This window comes from Crocodylus porosus, unplaced genomic scaffold (assembly GCF_001723895.1).
Source record: "Crocodylus porosus isolate Cpor-Errol unplaced genomic scaffold, CroPor_comp1, whole genome shotgun sequence".
NCBI lineage: Eukaryota > Metazoa > Chordata > Crocodylia > Crocodylidae > Crocodylus > Crocodylus porosus.
This window is the reverse complement of record NW_017728948.1, coordinates 27,800,043-27,817,160: the sequence shown is the minus strand read 5'-3', so window position 1 is coordinate 27,817,160 and position 17,118 is coordinate 27,800,043. Positions and strand designations below refer to the sequence as shown.

General features: G+C 42.2%; 1 protein-coding gene across 1 annotated transcript in view; it reads left to right on the top strand.

Moving 5' to 3' along the window:
- The window catches only part of FBXL5 (F-box and leucine rich repeat protein 5), a 68,715-nt gene extending 55,227 nt beyond the window's left edge, over positions 1 to 13,488 (top strand). Inside the window, exons 10-11 of the mRNA XM_019552971.1 lie at positions 2,521 to 2,669; positions 13,121 to 13,488. Coding sequence (XP_019408516.1) covers positions 2,521 to 2,669; positions 13,121 to 13,197 — 226 coding nt within the window. The 3' untranslated portion in view covers positions 13,198 to 13,488. The remainder of the gene's footprint in view (positions 1 to 2,520; positions 2,670 to 13,120) is intronic.
- The last annotated feature ends 3,630 nt before the right edge of the window (positions 13,489 to 17,118 follow it).

Genomic DNA, 17,118 nt, shown 5'->3' with positions numbered 1-17,118 from the left:
GATCCTGTGACCCCAGCTGACTTCCTGCCCTTTGGGCAGGGGGCTGGACTCGATGATCTCCCGAGGTCCCTTCCAGCCCTGATGTCTGAAATAAGGAGCAATGGTTTCAAGTTGCAGCAAGGGAAGTTTAGGTGGAACATTAGGAAAAATTTCTCGCTAGGAGGATGGTGAAGCACTGGAACAGATTACCTAGAGAGGTGGTGCAATTTCCATCCTTGAAGGTTTTTAAGGCCCAGCTCCAGAAGGCCCTGGCTGGGATGATCTAGTTGGGAATGCTCCTGCTTTGAGCAGGGGTTTAGATGACCCTTCCAACCCTAATTTTCTGTGATTCTGTGTGATATCTTCCCAGTTAGTAGGATGCTAGTTTTTCTGAGCTTAGTACCTGATTCTGTTGCAGGTCACAGCATTCAGAGTGGCTTACCACTCTGGAAAACTCCTTGTAGCAGGGTTTGGCAGCTTCACTGAAGACTTCTAGAAGGCTATCTTGGCCTCAGGATAGATTTGGATGGATTAATTAGGTTTCTTTCTGCATGTCTGAGTCTTTTTTTTTTTTTTAATCTCATATTATTTGGAGTTTCTGCTTTCTTTGAGACCAGCACATCGTGTCAGGAAATGAAGGAGATTTGTGTGGGGAATGAATTGCATGTTGCATGTGCTGAGTTGAACCAGCATGTTGATTAAAAACTTTTAATCCTGGGAGTATTGTCCTGTAGCAGGCTTTGGAATTTATTGGAGTCCACAGATCTTTGAGGTTGCACCTGATGTGTGTTTATACCCATCTTTTACTTTCTCTCTCCACTGTGGGTATATTGAACTAAACATTATTTGCATGACATCTATAGGTAGAATTAGATCTAAATTATAGCTGTTATTTGTTTTTGTAGTTTCTGCAACAAACAAATGGTAAGATCTCTAAAACATGAATGTTGGTCTTGCAGTCCTTATTGTGGCAAACCCCCTGTTGCATCACTTGTATGTTTAATATCCTTACCATGAATGCTTCCTAGTAAGAGTAGAGAGCGGCATAAAAATCTGCTTTTTGATTATTCATACCCTGTGTTCTTAAAACCAAAGTGCACAGTGTTAGCTTCTTAGGGAGTAATGTTGTAATGTTTTACCAGGCACTTTCTTTTGGTTACAATTGGCTACAAGTCCCGTTACCTGCAAGAGTTAAAAGTTGTGCTTGTTGATCCACAAAAGTTTACATAAATCTTCAAAGTCCACTGTGTTCCTGCATTGCTGGGCTCTGCAGATGAACTGTACCTTTCTCCTGTGTAGTCAGAGGACCTAGTCACCATCCAGGTTAAACTTTTGTAAGAAACTATCTGGAGATAAGGAATTGGAGCAATTGCAATAGCTACGGTAGGGGGTGTCAAACTTATGGGCCTCCAGGTCAGATCAAGCACATGGAGCCATGTGATCCAACCCATACAGGGCATGTGCTGGCTCTGGCACTCCCCATACTGCGTGCTGGTCTGGGGCATGTGCTGCATGCATTACTTACGTCAGACCAGCTTTGGACTCTGGCTCTGGGGCTGGTGTGGGTTGAGCCACGTTGGAGCCAGTGCACAGGGCTGGGCTGGCAGGGCAGCACATGTAGCACCACCCCATGCCATCCCCTTGTGCTGCGTGCACTGTGCATGGCAGATCCAGTTTGTGCACCCTGCACAGCCCAAGTTGATGCTGGGAGCATTCTCCATATGGCATGTGACCTGAGTTGGTTCAGATGGGATGCTACATGCAGCCTGTGATCCAGATTCCCTGTGCTCTGTGCAGCTCTGGGTTCAGTGGCATGCCTCATGAGCCGGCATGTCGCCTGCAGCATGTGGGCTTTATGTGGCACAGGATTGGTCCCAGATCCATAGACCAGCCCAGTGAACCCTACCTGGCCCCAGGGCTCAATGAGTTTGACACCGTGGAGCTATGGCAATTGAATGACCCTTGAAGCAGAGTGTAGTGTTTTGAGCTTTGCTCCTAGATGCTCTGCAAAAGGGAAGCTGACCTCTGGTCCCCAATGGGCAGCCATGCAGCTTACTTTTGGGGTTGAATCCTGGCAGAAGCTGAGGCACTGATACTGGGCCGAGGGAGAGGCATTGTCTGATGCCCACTCACTTTGCTTGCTGTAGCATTGCAACAGCTCCCACTTACTTTGTTCAGTTGCTGGACTTGGTCCCAGGAGAGTGCAGAGCTAGCAAAGGAAGGAGAATGAGAGAGATTTACTTATTTCTCCAGTTGTCGTCAATAACTTTGCTTTGGTATCTGCAGGGCGCACACCTGGTAATAAGCAGAGGGAAAACTTTGGTAATATTTCATTAGAGGGGGTTACTTCCATGTTCATTTGACAGACCAGTAGTTAGTTCAGTGCTCGCTGCTGCCATGGCAGCTCCTTGTCTTTGTTTTCTTCAGATCAGAACTTGCTTGTAGGACATTCCTGAACAAGGCACCGTAACTCAATCATGCATAGACTGCAGTCTGGTTTCTTGTGATGTCTTAACACGTCCTAATTGTCTCTCCCTGCAGGGTGCTGACTCTGGGAGGAGGACTGCCGCATTTGGAACACCTTAATCTTTCGGGTTGTCTTACTGTAACTGGCGCAGGCCTGCAGGATTTAGTCTCTGCTTGCCCTTCTCTGAATGACGAACACTTTTACTACTGTGACAACATTAACGGTAATGTCTCTTTCTATAAAGACGCATGATGATTTTCTGGGGCTTCATGTTTTGGGGATTTTTTTAAAGTTTAGTCTGATGTAGTACCAGACACCAGATTCATATGGTCTTAGTAGACCCTTACGTGGGATTTAGGTGGGTGGGTGTTAGATACCCAAGTCCAAAGAAGCAGTTCAAATTAGCTTGGTGCCAGCTTCCTAAGACTGTATTACCTGCCTCAGTTCACTGTTTGCCTTCATTTGGGACTGCAGGAGTCATGGGGGCTAGGAATAGTGTTTTTAGCAGAAGGAGCCAGCCTTGGTAGCTTGTTGTTAGGATATTCCCCTGGGATTGGGAAATGTTTGGCAATGGCCCCTACTGCAAAGTTTATTTCTGGTTTTTTCAGCCTAGCACCCCATTGGGTATCTCTAAGTGCCTCTGGTCTTTCTGAATCCCTGTGGAGATGCCTAGCACCCCCTGAATGCTCTGCTCTGTTTAAATGCTCAGATGCATAAACCCAAATTGTTTCTAGATCATATCTGTGAAGTTTCCCCAGTGACTGTATGGGATTTCTAGACTTCTGGCTAGATCATTTTGAATCCTCTGCCTGGGATGGTTGTATGCAATTGTGAGTCATTGCTCTGCCCAAATTTAAGTGCTGACTGAGGCAGTTTGCATCCTGCCCTGAGTTTCTTGATTTATCCACAGAACCTTAACTTTAACTAATGTCTTCATTTGCTCTGAACAAAGTAAGTTGGACCTTTCAAATTTTAAGTAGCTCGTGAACATATCTGTTTTCTTGTACTGGTGAGCAGTGCCTAAGAAAACATGTTTGTGATTTCACATGAGGGAATTGGTATTATTTAGTCTAGAGAAGAGAGGACTGAGAGGGAGATTTAATAACAACTAGGACTACCTGAAGGGTGGTTACGAAGAAGGTGGAGCTGGACTGTTCTCAGTAGTGACAGATAACAGAACAGGGGGCAATGGTCTCGAGTTGCAACAATGGCAATTTAGATATTAGTAAAAACTTTTTTCTAGGAGGGTAATGAAGCACTGGAACAGGCTGTCCATAGATATGGTGGAATCTCAATCCTTGGAGGTTTTTAAGACTTGGCTAGACAAAGCCTTGGCTGGGATGAGATAGTTGGGGATAGCCCTTTTTTGAGGCGGGGTTTGAACCAGATGACCTCCTGAGGTCCCTACCAACCCTAATTTTCTATGATTCTTGAAGACAAGGGATGAGAGTTTTGAATTTCCCATAATTCTTTTGTCATTGTTCTCAATGTCCATTCCCTGCACCACTTTTTCAGTATCCAGCTCTTCCTTCCTTTTATAATGAGAAGGCAGAGGGAGCTCACTGGAAGGACATTGGCTCTTTTCCCTGAGATTTTGTTCCTTAAATATACCACTTTGTTACCATTGGCAGATACAGGTCCTAGAAGAACAGAGTAGCTGTTTTTGCACACTTAGAGTAGTGAGTATTTGACTATCATTTTTAAGAGTTTTCATTTTATTCCTTGACCTTTTGCAAATTATAAGAGTTTTGAACTGAAAAGAGCTCTTCTCTGTGAACTGGCTTTTGTTAAACATGGATTTTGAAGACCCTCCATAAAGGGCAGTCACTTAAACAATATTTAGAATATGAGTATTATGCTTTAAAGATGATGGGTGTATGTTCATTTATCCTCCCATTCTTATGCTATAACATTGGCCAAGGATGAATCTAGGTTGAGGAAAAATGTTGATGGTGATGGGTGCTGGTCAATGTATACAATACAATTATAATGAGACCTTTGGCTGCTGCCACAGTTGGAGTTGGGTTCCGTTATGCCAGGTACGAGACAGACTTATGGGAAATAATGTCTCCTGTCCCGTGTAATTAAATTATACAAGGTAAGTGTAATACAAGAGAGAAGGGCAGGAGTGGAGGGGAAAGCTAACAGAATGAGATCATGTTCTAATGGTTGACTGTGCATCTGATGGTTCTGAATTACTGGAATCTATTATAAAAATATCCACAATCCCTGTGGATATTGACCTGACGTTTGTATGATGTGTTGGAACCTGAAGGCATGTTACAGTTTAGACACTGAAATCGCTTCTCGCATCCTTGGGATATAGCCAACTCAAGTGCGGAATGGTGGAGTTTTAACAATACAAGGGATATTTCACAAGCAAGGAATCCAAACCAGTTGGATGGAAAGGCTCACATGGAGCTTGACTTGGTGCTGGATTATTAGGCCCTAGCAGTGAAGCTGAAAGTGACTATTATACCCAAAGAGCCTGTGCTCATGACTCCCACAGCTCTTTTCTTTTCCTGTGCCATGGATTTTGACTAGTGCACCCACCCATGTTTTCTTGGTGATTTCATTCCTTCCTTCCTACTAAAACAGTCGCCTTGCCTGACTGTTTCCACATCTCCCTCTAAATCAGGGGTGGGCAGAGTGTGGCCTGTGGGCCACATGTGGCCCACCAGGCCATTCTGTCTGGCCCGCGGGGCCTCTAAAAAAAAATTTAGAAAATTAATATTAATCTGCCCCTGGCTCCTTGGCTGCCTGTTATGCGGGCCTCAATGGCTTGCCAAAACTCAGTAAATGGCCCTCTGCCCGAAATAATTGTCCACCCCTGCTCTAAATCCTCCTTCACTGATGCCCTGTTTGCAATGTATTAGATTTAAACCTACTTTTAAGGCTCTTTCCAAACCCAGCCCACACTCTCAGTTGTCACTCCCCCTCCCACCTTCCATTCTCTTAACAATACCAGCCTTGATCACACTGTCTACATTTATCTCTACATTTTTTTTCAGTCCCCCAACCAATAACATGTGAAACACCCTCCTCTTAGTTTGTGAAGTCATAAAGGTTTTTAAATATTACTATTTAAACGAGTGAGACATAAGCATCTCCAAGCTGAGTACATTTGGAATATTACTGCTGTAATGGTGGTTGTGCCCTCTGGTTTCTGGTACCTGCATATACTGTCATGTCTGAAATCAGATTGTGAGGTCTTAGCTCAGAGACTGTCTCGCTTTGTTCTGTAAACTGTTCACCATGGTTGTGGATGCTGTGTAACCTGTATAAAAAAGTGTGGCAGAGGGCTGATTATGGGAGACAGAGTATAATGACCTCATTTACCCCTACTGTTGAGAGAAGTGTTGTATGATATTTAATGTTCTCTTAAATGATATTTAATGTTCTCTCAAATTAAGCAGTACTCAGAACTATGAAGCTTGGATAACTAACCATGGTGGGTAATAATATCCTTCATTAAACCTCTCTACAGTTTATTTTGGATGGTGTATTCCTAACTTCTCATTCAGACTGGCATGTGGTACTGCTTCTCAGAATATTAAACAGACATCACATTCTACCCCAGATGTAGCTGCAGTTCTGTGATTGTTGAAGTTATTCCTGTATCACTGCAGTACTTCATAAATAAGAGCAGGAGGATTAATAATCAATTAAAGTGTTTTGTTTCATCTCCAGCAGCTTAAGTTTCTGCGGCTTTCATTTATCACACTTTGTACATCAGAAGCATTATATACGAAAGCACTGTAAAATAATTACAGAATTCTCTGCATGTTTGTGTCTTTTTTTTTTTTTTGTTCGCCACCTCTCAGGTTGTTTTGGGAAGAGGGAATGAGTAGTACGGTGTTGGAAAATTCCTCATTCTTGCATCACAAAAAGTGGAACATGAAGCATGAGGTTATGAATGATTCAGGTTTTGCTTTGACACCTGCAAGGTCTTCATTCCCAACTGCAAACTTTTCTTCATACTTTTCCTGTAAATAGTGGGTCTGATGCCGTCAGCCCAAGGCATGCATTCTCATGACCTAGATGGAGCAGGTCTCACTGGAGCTATGCTGTAGAGAAGTTTTCAGTTTCATGAATGTGATGAGAACTGCTTGATTTGCATGCAGCTTTTATACCGGTCTAGCTGCTGTTTCACTAGGAAGAGTCATATCATTGTATCCCAGCAGAGTTACAGTGGTACAACTTTTGTGAGTAGATGAGTCCAATATCTCGGTTTGAAAGAGCTCTTTCTACAAAGAAGTTTCTTGCTCTGAGATGTTCTTGGTTTACTGGGGCTGTATAATGATATGGTTCAACTCTATACATGGAAAGACTCCAACAAGAGATTACATGACCCATTGTAGAACTGACCTTGAGTTCCAGATAAGGCTGAGAAGTTTGTCTGAATGAACACCTTTACTGCTCAGCTTATTTCTAGAAGAAATATGATGACAAAGCATTTTAACCAAGTTAGATGAAGCTAATGCAGTCTCTTTGAATGAACTATGGTAACTAAAGTTTGGTTATGTTCTTCAGTTGTTCTGGTGCTAGTTCAGCTACAAGTTCCCTCATTATTGCACTCCTGAGTCCAAAAGACTGGGTTGCAAGAGAGCTCAAAGGCCTAGGCTAAGGAATTGAGATGCTGGGGAAATAGGAGTTTGATTTTGATGATGATTAGTTCTGTTATGAAACTTTAAAAATCCACAGGAACAGAGCTTGACTCCAGGTCCATCAGTGTATTTTGAAACCTTTGCTCAGGGTATGGGATCCTGTATACTGACATTACTGCTGATTTGACATGGTACAAATGTTTTGAGTATTGCTTGCATCTTCTGGATAACTGGAATTCTGCTGAAAAGTTCAATGCTTTACTTTACTGAGTTTTAGATTGCCTAGCATGAGTTCCAAATAATATTAGCCTTATTCACTATTGTAGTTAATGCTCAATTTCATCACTTTTATTTTTCATCACTTTTCAGTGTGTTGCTCTTGTCATCTTCCCTCAAATGCTCCATGCATTTAAACAATCTAGAAGAAGAGTCTGTGCACTGGACTGAAACACTAAGATTCTTCTGACTTGCTGCGGATCTGAGGAGGAAAATACCTAGCCTCTCTTTCTGTAATATTAAGCTGCTTCCTGCCTCTCTGGGCTGTGGAGAAGAAAAGTTATTTCTTGCAAAACCCAATTGTGAAACAGAGTTATGCATCCTTTGCTTAAACCACTAGGTATGTTTACAGCAGGGGTGGGCAAAATGGCAGATCTGGCCAGCATCTGGACTTCATTTCCCAGCAGCCCCTGCCTGCGTTGCTGTGGCCAGTTTCCATGGAGACCCCAGCAGCAGTCGGGCAAGGACCGTGTGCTATGTTTCTGCAGAGACCAGTCCCAGCAGTGCTGGCATGGGGCATGGCTGGGCAGGGCTGGGAACTTGCAATGGTGACGGCATGGTCTGGGGTGGGGCGCAGTCGTGATCCACTGCCTACACACTCCAGCTGCGCTCCAGTGCAGGCAGCAGATTGCGGTTCTGCTGCGGGCTCCAGACCACACTTTCACCACTACCAGATCCCGGCCCTGAAGCAGCTCCATACCAAACCATGTGCCCTGCCAGAACTGTTGGTGCCAGTCTCCATTGAAACCCTGGCTCCACTGTGTCATGTCCTTGCTGCTCCTGTGGTCTCCATGGGAATTGACTGCAGCGATTACTGGGAAATGGAGTCTGCTGTGGGCCCAGTCTGGCTCACAGGCTGGAATTGGCCCACCCATGCTTTACGGTGATCAGAAACTATAGCTTTAATATACTGCCATTAGAACTTACATTGACTTTGTAGCTTCTTGCTCTGGTGGTAAAAAACATAGATGAAAGGGACATAGCCCTAAGCTGTTACTTGAACAATTAGTTCATTGCAGCCAATGCTACTGTCCAGATTGGGTAAACTGGTAACCTTTGCATGGTGCCTTGAAATGAACAAATTCTGACTGGATCAGTTTGGAAAAGTGGCTGTCCAGTCAAGACCTTCCGATCAGGATGCCCTATCCCAACATATATGAGTTCAAAGCAAGGGCTGTTTATATCAGCATCAGAAATGACCTGAGCTGGGATGGAGGGACATGGGGAGGGAGACACAGTAAAAAATGACAGTGTTGTTGTCTTTGAAGCTGTGTTGCAATGTATATCCTGTGGCAAGCTGAATAAGTAAATGATCCTCTGTACTGTGTCAGCTGAAGTACTTACCTGTTCTTCAAGTGCATTACAGCAATCCAAGTTCAAGGTGATGCCATATTCCATATACCATGCCACATCAGGTAATACCATATCCTGTGCCATATGCCCCTGCATATGACACTTACCTTCTGTTGGAAAGGCAGAATGAAGGAAAAGGAAAGAGGTTTTCTTTTCCAGTCTTTGCTGCTATGGCCTTGACTGAGCCAGGCAGCGAAGCCCAAGGGAGGGGAGTACTGTCATGAGAATCATTTCCCCTTCCACTACTCTGCCAACACAGCTATTGGCAATGGCTATGAGAGAGTTAAACCTGTAGCTGCATTGGCCCTGCAGCAGGGTCTGGGGAAGTGACACAGATGAGTAGACTCTACCCTTATCTCAAGCAGGCCTGGTGGAGATGGTGCTGAACACAATCCCCTGCCTTCATTTTGGATGGCAAATTTTCAGGAAAAAATGTGAATGTGATATACAGTTAAATATGGTATGATATTATTGCCTTAGAATGTGGCACAACTAATTGTGAATATGAGAGAAGAGGTTGATACAGGTGCACCAGCCACAGACTTTTTAAAGTGTAATTTGCGGCCTTCCCTGTGAGGAGCTGAAATGCCATAACCTGCAAACCTCAAAACTGAGAGCAGGTACTATACAGTCTCTCCATTGAAGAAGTCCAGTACCAGAGGTGTAACAACCAGGTACTGCATCCTGGGTGGAAGCTGGAGTAGGGCTGGTGGCAGCCTCTGTTGTTCTTGTGCCCCCTCTGAGTAGGTGTACCAAGTTATGCTACTGGCTAAATTGTCTCCATGTTGTCTGGATTAAGATCCAGTTCATATTTAGGTAAGAGAAATATGTACCCTTCTTCTGCCATCCCCCTATATTCACGCAGTGGGGGAAGTGGGAAGAAGAACAATATGGTTTTATTGCAAGATTCAACAGCATATTTGAGCTAAACAGATTCTTTTGGTGGTGGAAATCCAGTCCAACAGAGGGAAGCATAAATTAAAATGTAAAGGTTGGATGCAAAATGCAAAAATAAACTTTCAGGAAGCAAAAAAGGAAACTTAAAGAGCAAATAGCCAAAGATAAAAAATGCTCACCTATAGTGAAATGAGATAAAGAAACAAACAAGAAATTCACAAAGTGTAGCAGAAAGGGGGACTGGGAGAGAGTAGCTAGGCTTGCAGAACTGTTGGCAAAATGTGAAGTTAGTGAGGGCAAGGATACCCTAGAGAAACTAAAAGGGTTACTTAGTACATACTGTAGGACAGGGGTAGGCATCCTCCAGCACGTGCCAGTGTGTGGCACATGACGACGCTTTGTTTGGCATGTGTGCCTCAGGATGGACAGTGCAGAAGGGGCCAGGCCTGTGTTGCCACAACAAGGATTGGGCCCTTCTTGGCTCCCCCGTTATCTGAACCCTGGCACACATGCCAACATCTTACAAGTCCAGGTTGCAGGTGTTTTTGGCACTCTGCCCAAAAATGTTGCCAAAACCCTGCTGTAGGATGTTGGAGAGAGAAGTTCTTTTGGCTGAATAAAGGGGGAAATGCTGAAATTTAAGAAATGCCTGAGTTACTAACAAGAAGTCTTTGTTTAGCTTTATTTCAATATTGAGTCATAAAACACCTGAAATTATTTTAGCAAATCACAAAAAAACTGAAGACAAGAGGGCCAGAGAGATGTAGTTTAACTGAACTTTCAGGTTCTCGTGGAAGCTAAGTAGCTAGGGCCTAAGAAGCAAAGAACTATGTCATACATCGGGAATTGGCCAGAAAAAGAGTAGAAAATACGTATTTCATTTTCAGCATGAGTTTAGATTCATAGGGTCCATTTCCAGGACTAGTGTTGCTTTTAAGATGGTTATTCATGATTTCGAAAATGAGGTGGCAGCACTTCCAAACAAGTTAAGAGAAGATTGTGAGGAGCTGCACCAAAACCTACAGATTACATTACCTTTCACTTGTGAATAAATGTTACTTTGGAAGGAAAAATTTGAGCTACTTGTATGTATTTTCTGGGCTTTAAATTAACTGTAGCCACTCAGGGAGCAAATGGTAGGTAGTGTTAAAGCATAAGAATGAGGTGAAAAACAGCATAACAGTAGCCTAATACCATTTTATAATCTAATGGCATGCATGATTTTTGGATGTATTATTTTGAACAAGCTCTAGCAGCAATGGAAAGGGGCCAGAGATCCTCTCAAAATGATTTGACTGGCCTAACCCCAGTGGGCTGTGATAGGAAAGCCAGGAGAGTGCTACACCTTTAGGCTACTTACAGACATGGAAAGAAAAAAAATACCAGTGCTTTACTTTAAAATCAGTGTGCCTCTGCACCAAGTGTAGCGCCTGCTCAGAAGAGGCATTGTGTTAGTTTGGCTTGGCTTACCCAATGTCTATATAGGTTGGGCACTTCAGCAGGGCTGTTTGGCACTTTTATGTAATTGCTGATTGAATGAGCTATTAGATAAAAGTGCCAAAAAGCCTTGCTGAAGCTCCTGATCTATGCGACCCAGGGGAACTGGGTCGAACTAACATGCTTCCTCTTCTGGTAAAGTGGTGTTTTTTTTCATGTCTGTCAGCAGCCTTAAAGCATTCCTGCCAAGAGCATGCAGTCCCTTTTCCCTGTCCAGTGCTCCAGGAAGTGCCATGTCTTGCTAGCATTGCTTGGAAGTTCAAGGAGTGCACTCACCCTCCTACGCATGCAGTCCCGAGGGTCAGAATCTGTTGCAGTGATTAGAAAGATTTGATCAGAAAATATTCCTCTAAATGGGTCCTTGTTGTTGCATTGTTTCTGGTTGTCTTCCTGCAGCATAAATTGAACATACTGACAAACTGTTTTTTTACTGCTCTGCAGACAAGTCCAGGTGCCTTTTATTGTCTTCATGCTTGAATAAAATTGCTATTTAAATTGCTGTTCAGAATTTGGCTTCTGAAGCAGGAAACGGTTATTCCCAGGCACCAGGTGGTGTTTTCAGTGCTGGCACATAAAAAAAATCGTTTCACTTGAGAGCTAATCACATCTGACTAGTTCTCTAGTTATAGCTGGAGAACAAATGGGGACAGAAAGCATCCAAATGCCCTTGTCAGCAGTGTTGTTTCTCTGTCCATAACCACATTGCAAATGCATTAAAATAATGCCTTAACACTGGATTCAGGGTTGTCTGGTTTCATTTGTATTTTCAGTGCAGTAAGGGGAGGAGGTGGGTAGTGTTAAATGATTTTCCACGCAGTTTAAATTAAATGTGAATGACTTAATTTGGTGGGAAACCAGAGTTCAGCAAGTTGAATGGCAGTAAATGTTGTGTCTTCAAAAGGGTAAAATCATACATATGGCCAAAATTGAGGAAATCCTGTAGTGCTAATGATAATAGTTTGCTCTCTGTATATGCTCTTTTAAGTATTTTAAATCAAAGAAGAAACGGTAAGTGACGGTAAGTGGAGTCAGGTAGAATTACAATAGCAATGTTTCTGAATTCACGTAAGTTTTTATTCCTGGCTGACAGATTCTTTGGTGGGGGGTCAGATAGTCCACTAGGAAGTATAGTTCTGCTCATTCTTTATTCTGACTCAGTACATGCATGTTAGCTGGCAGGCTTTTATCTGCATCGGTTAAAATCCCGTTTCCGTTTTTGAGGGGATTTAGATTGATCGGGGGACGTTCTTACTTTTAAAAAATTCTCTAGCTTGTAAAAATGTTCAAGTGTTCTCTGCAAATTAAGCTTTTATGTTTGTAATAGTGTTTTGGAAAGAAATTATGAACTACAGTAATAAAAAGGTGAAGCTGACGTTACAAATGTGATGCATCATTTTTCTTTTTAGACTTGGGGCAGACACAGGGTGGTTATTCAGACATGCAGATGTCTAGCTGAATATTAGTTTGTGGAGATAAATGTGCTGAAAATGTTCAAGTGTGTGATCTCATATTCTGTACACGTAATCACTACAGCATTCATGGATTTCAGTTGCAGAGTTTTGGTGACTGAAAAAAACTCATGGTTAAGATTATCTATGTACAAAAAGCCTGATTTCAAAATCCTCACAACTCCCACAGCTTAGCCCCATTGAACCTTCATTATATAAAAGGGTGGAGTAACCTAAAATGTATCATAAAAAATTCTGTTTCCATTATAGAGGAAATATAAATTTGTCTGGTTTTAAAAGCATGGTTATAGAAATCAGGTTATGATTTTGAATAATCACAGTGGTCATAATGAAGATGCTTTCTGTACATTCTTGAATTTCTAGTGAGAATGCAAGAGAGCTAACTAGTGAGGGTTTTTTCAGGAAAACAAATTCCAGGCTAAAAGCTACCTCCATAAAAGCACACTTCCTCGCTTCTAAACTCGTATTTCTTTGTTGAAATTATGTAGTGCATAAATCACCTGGTTGCCATGGTAGTCCTGAAAATGAGCAGAACTTGTTTTTCCTCTTTTAACATTTGTTCTGTTTTCATGCAGGTCCTCATGCCGAAACCGCCAGTGGATGCCAGAATTTGCAGTGTGGTTTTCGGGCCTGCTGCCGCTCTGGCGAATGACCCCTGACTTCTGATCTTTCAGTCTACTTCATTTAGCTGAGCAGGCTTCCTCTCATGCACTTTACTTCCAGTCCGCATCTTGTGTTAACAATTCTTTCTGGAGTGCGATTTGTTATACTGGTCTCTCCTTCCCCACAGCTTTACAATCTTGATCCTGAGTGTCCTGTACAGTGTTGTACCGATCTCACAGAATCTCATTTGGTTTGAAAGGTGGTGGGTTTTATTTTACTTAATTTGAGGGAGATGGGAAAAGCATCAGATTTTTTTTTAATGCCACTTTTTCCAGGTTTGGCACTTAAATATACTTTTATTGGATTTTTTTATGTTGAGTGGAACTTAATCTCTCTTTCTCTCTGTCTCTCTCTCTAACCCACAATTAGAACATAAAGCTTTGCAAATAATTTGAAATATACTTTTTGTTATTTGGGTAACAATACACATCTTTAGAAGTGTTGTTTCTCCCTCTTTCCTCTGACCCCTAAAGTCCTTCCTTATGCTGCAAAATTAGGGAAGGGCCAATCTTTCCTATAGCACTGATTTTTGTATTTGGGCTTGAAAAATTATATTCAAATAAAACATTCCCATCAACACGACAGGTTTACTTAGCACTCAAAATCAGTATAATTCTAAGGTGTAATGACACAATGTACAGTGCTGTATGACTCCACAAGTCATTTGTGTATGTATGGTAACTCCAGAGCAGCCCCAGGGGATCTGCACCGTCTCTTCTTATAAAATCTGTTAAGATGCTAAATTTTGAAAGGGAGTTTCAAAGTGTTACGTTTTCAACCATATGAACAAATGTACCAATCAATAAACATGTCTTTGAGGACTTAACCAATGATGAATAATCCCTTTTGATCTGAACCTGGGAGTACTTGTGGCCGCGTGTAATTTGGAGTGGAGATTGGAAAAAAATCTGCTGTTAGAAACAGCACCCTGCATATTCTTCCTTACCATCCTAATCTCAGTACAACTGCAGAAGAGCCCATTCAGAAGAGCCCATTAGGAAGCATATATTCAGGAAACTCTGGCTTCTTATTTTGACATTACTCATTGATCCTTGATTCCCCATTGATTGGATAAACATGTGAAAGGACTGTTGCAGTTTGCAGGTTTCTCAGCTCTCCACTTTCCCTAGGCTAGTGCTCTGACCAGGAAACTATCAGGTAAAAGGTATTGAATTATGCCTCTGGCCTTGGGCAAGGTAAGGATGCCTAGTTTGTGACTCTTGATAAGGCACAGGTATGAGCTAGCTGCCAAGGTGCTCAGTATAATCAGGATGCAGGCATTTAGGCACCTACAGAACTCTTATTGGCGAAAGGCAGAGGTAACCGTTAGTGGCTACTGAGTGGAAGGTTGGAGGGTTTAAATTTTTCAACTGAGGTGTTGAAGCCCTTCTGTCAGGCTGGCCAAGTGTACCTTTTCCAGACTTGCAGCACCCGTGTCACATGCTGACAACATGGAAAAGTCATAAACAAGGAAAGAGAAACCCCTTGGAGCAAAAGTCTGCAAGTATTTGGAGGGCAGAAGCTCTGGTGATACTGCACACCAGTAGTCAGGGTTGGTGTTTTAGCTATTAGGTGTGACTTGATGTAGCCACGGTGCTGTGGATGGGACACTGGAGGGAGTCGAGGAATTTTTGCTTCTATTCCAGGATTGACTACGGACCTGCTTTGTGGTCTTCTGTTTCTTCTTACTGCCCATTACTTAACTTGCACATTTTAAACTAAATTATTTTAGGCAGGGATTGTCCAGCGTTTACTTTTTGTAAAGTGCCTAGTACACTAGGGCATGCATTGCAGTTGAGATCTCTGTGCTGTGGTAGAACTGATAACAAATGGACAGGGACGTTTTCTGACAGTAGGAGCTACTGCAACATCTTGCTGGGGCCATCTGATCCCAGCAGTCTTTCCTACTGAAGTGCATGATGGCTGGACCCAGTGATTTGTAAGGTCCCTTCCAGCCCCTAAAAAGCTATGAAACTATTTCACTCCAGGAAAATGATGGATGATCCATTGCTTGGTACATTTATGACTACACTGTCAAAATACCCTAATTTTCAATAGCTGGATTACTCCATAATTTTCCACTTGGGGGATTTATTGTATCTCTCTAAAGTATCTAAGTGTTACACTGCTTTGTAATTCCTAACATGTAAGAAAACATTTTATGTTGGTAGATGAACTAGCAGATTCCTCTTCTTCAGAGTATGGCTTGCAAACAAAGGTGTGTCAGGCTAACACAGAAAATGAGCAGTGACAATGTAACAGCCTGGTCTGAGTCAGAAAATTTCCTGAAGGTCCCTACTGGTTGCAAGCTTCTGCCCACAGGCCTGTTCCTATTACAGTTGTACCTTCATTATACTGGACAGACATTCCCTTAGGGTGCAGACTTGCACTTTTTCACCTGTGCTCTGTCTACACACTGAAATTGCTACCAGTTCAGGAGTAAACGGCACCACTTAAGTTGCATGAGTGAGTCAGTTCCATGTCCACAGTTTTAAGCATAGCCATTTGCTTAATGAAAATATGCTATTACTGATTCCCCTGAGAACTAGTGGCGAGGGGTTGTAATAGGACCAGGTGCAGGCAGCTGTTTCTGGAAAGTTGGTTGTCTGTCTGCTCTGCAAGCTGGCTTGTGCAGACCAGTGTAATTACCCCAGTTTAAAGGTGTGTGTCCATACCCTTAGATTCCTTGATATTTTCACTGTTAGCTTCCGTGCTGCCCTGGCTCCTCCCTCATGACCCCTTTGTCCCCCCGTCAGTTTATGGTTCTATACAGGCTCCCTTTAATCTCTAGGTTCAATTGTCTGTAGTTCAGTACAGCTGCTTCAGGTGCAGGAGAAATATTTTAAGTCTAGAGTTTGTTATTGAAATGATTCTTACTTATAATGGCGGTGAAAGAATTTAGATGAACAAGACCCTAAAATGAGAATTTAGGTTTTGCTAAGCCATTTTGTAATAACTTTACCCTTTTAAAATTATACAGTCCTGTAGCTTTCAATGGATGTATTTTCTCATGGTTAAACAACTATTAAAATCAAAGGAACTTTTATACAAATGAGACACTCGATACAAATGGCTTTTGTGATAAAAAAAAATACTTACTTTTTTAGGTTAAAAGTACATAAAATAGTTAAACAGAGAAAGTAAAACTGTATAAATACATATAAATAGTAAAATATTATTTTTCACATATACAAGTTAATATATATCCAGACAAACTCAGAGTCCTAATAGAACAGATACCACTGGTTCTGGTTTTAAAGAAAAATGCACCAAAGCTTGAGAAGGATGTCTCTGGTTTCCATTTTTGTGTGAAAGATGCCACAGTTCTGTTCTCATCAGTGGCTTCTCATTGTGTATGAAGCTGTTCAACATGTGTCTTGCCAGTCTGCTGAAATAATGTGCGAGAAGGGTCTGTCCTTTCATTAAAAACTTGTGTAAACTCAAAATATCTCCACTGAAGTTGAGTCATTCAAGTGCAAGAAGAGAATTGGGCCCCAAATGTTCATTAGTATCTTAACTGAAAAATAATCTAATTGGAGATCAGTTTTGGAGCCACTGAGGCAGAATCCCTGGGGAAGCAAAGCTTTAGCCTTAATTTTTACTAGCTGTACTTCTTTGTTAATCATCTCCTTTTTGTTGAGGCCTAGACAGAAGGCCAGAAGGTAGAGGGGGGAGGGAAGGGGTTAAAAAATCATGTCTGTATTGGTATTTCTGGGGAGAAATCTTCCACTGTAGCAGCAACTCTCTCACAGTAACTGGGTTGGGACAAAGTAGTGTAGAAAACTTTCCAGGGTTTATTGACATTTTAAGCCTCTGTATCATCTAGGTTTTCTTGGTCTTTGCAGCTTACTCTCACAGGTATACGCAAACTAAAGAATGCATTTTTACTGTACTGGGGGGAAGGGGAAAG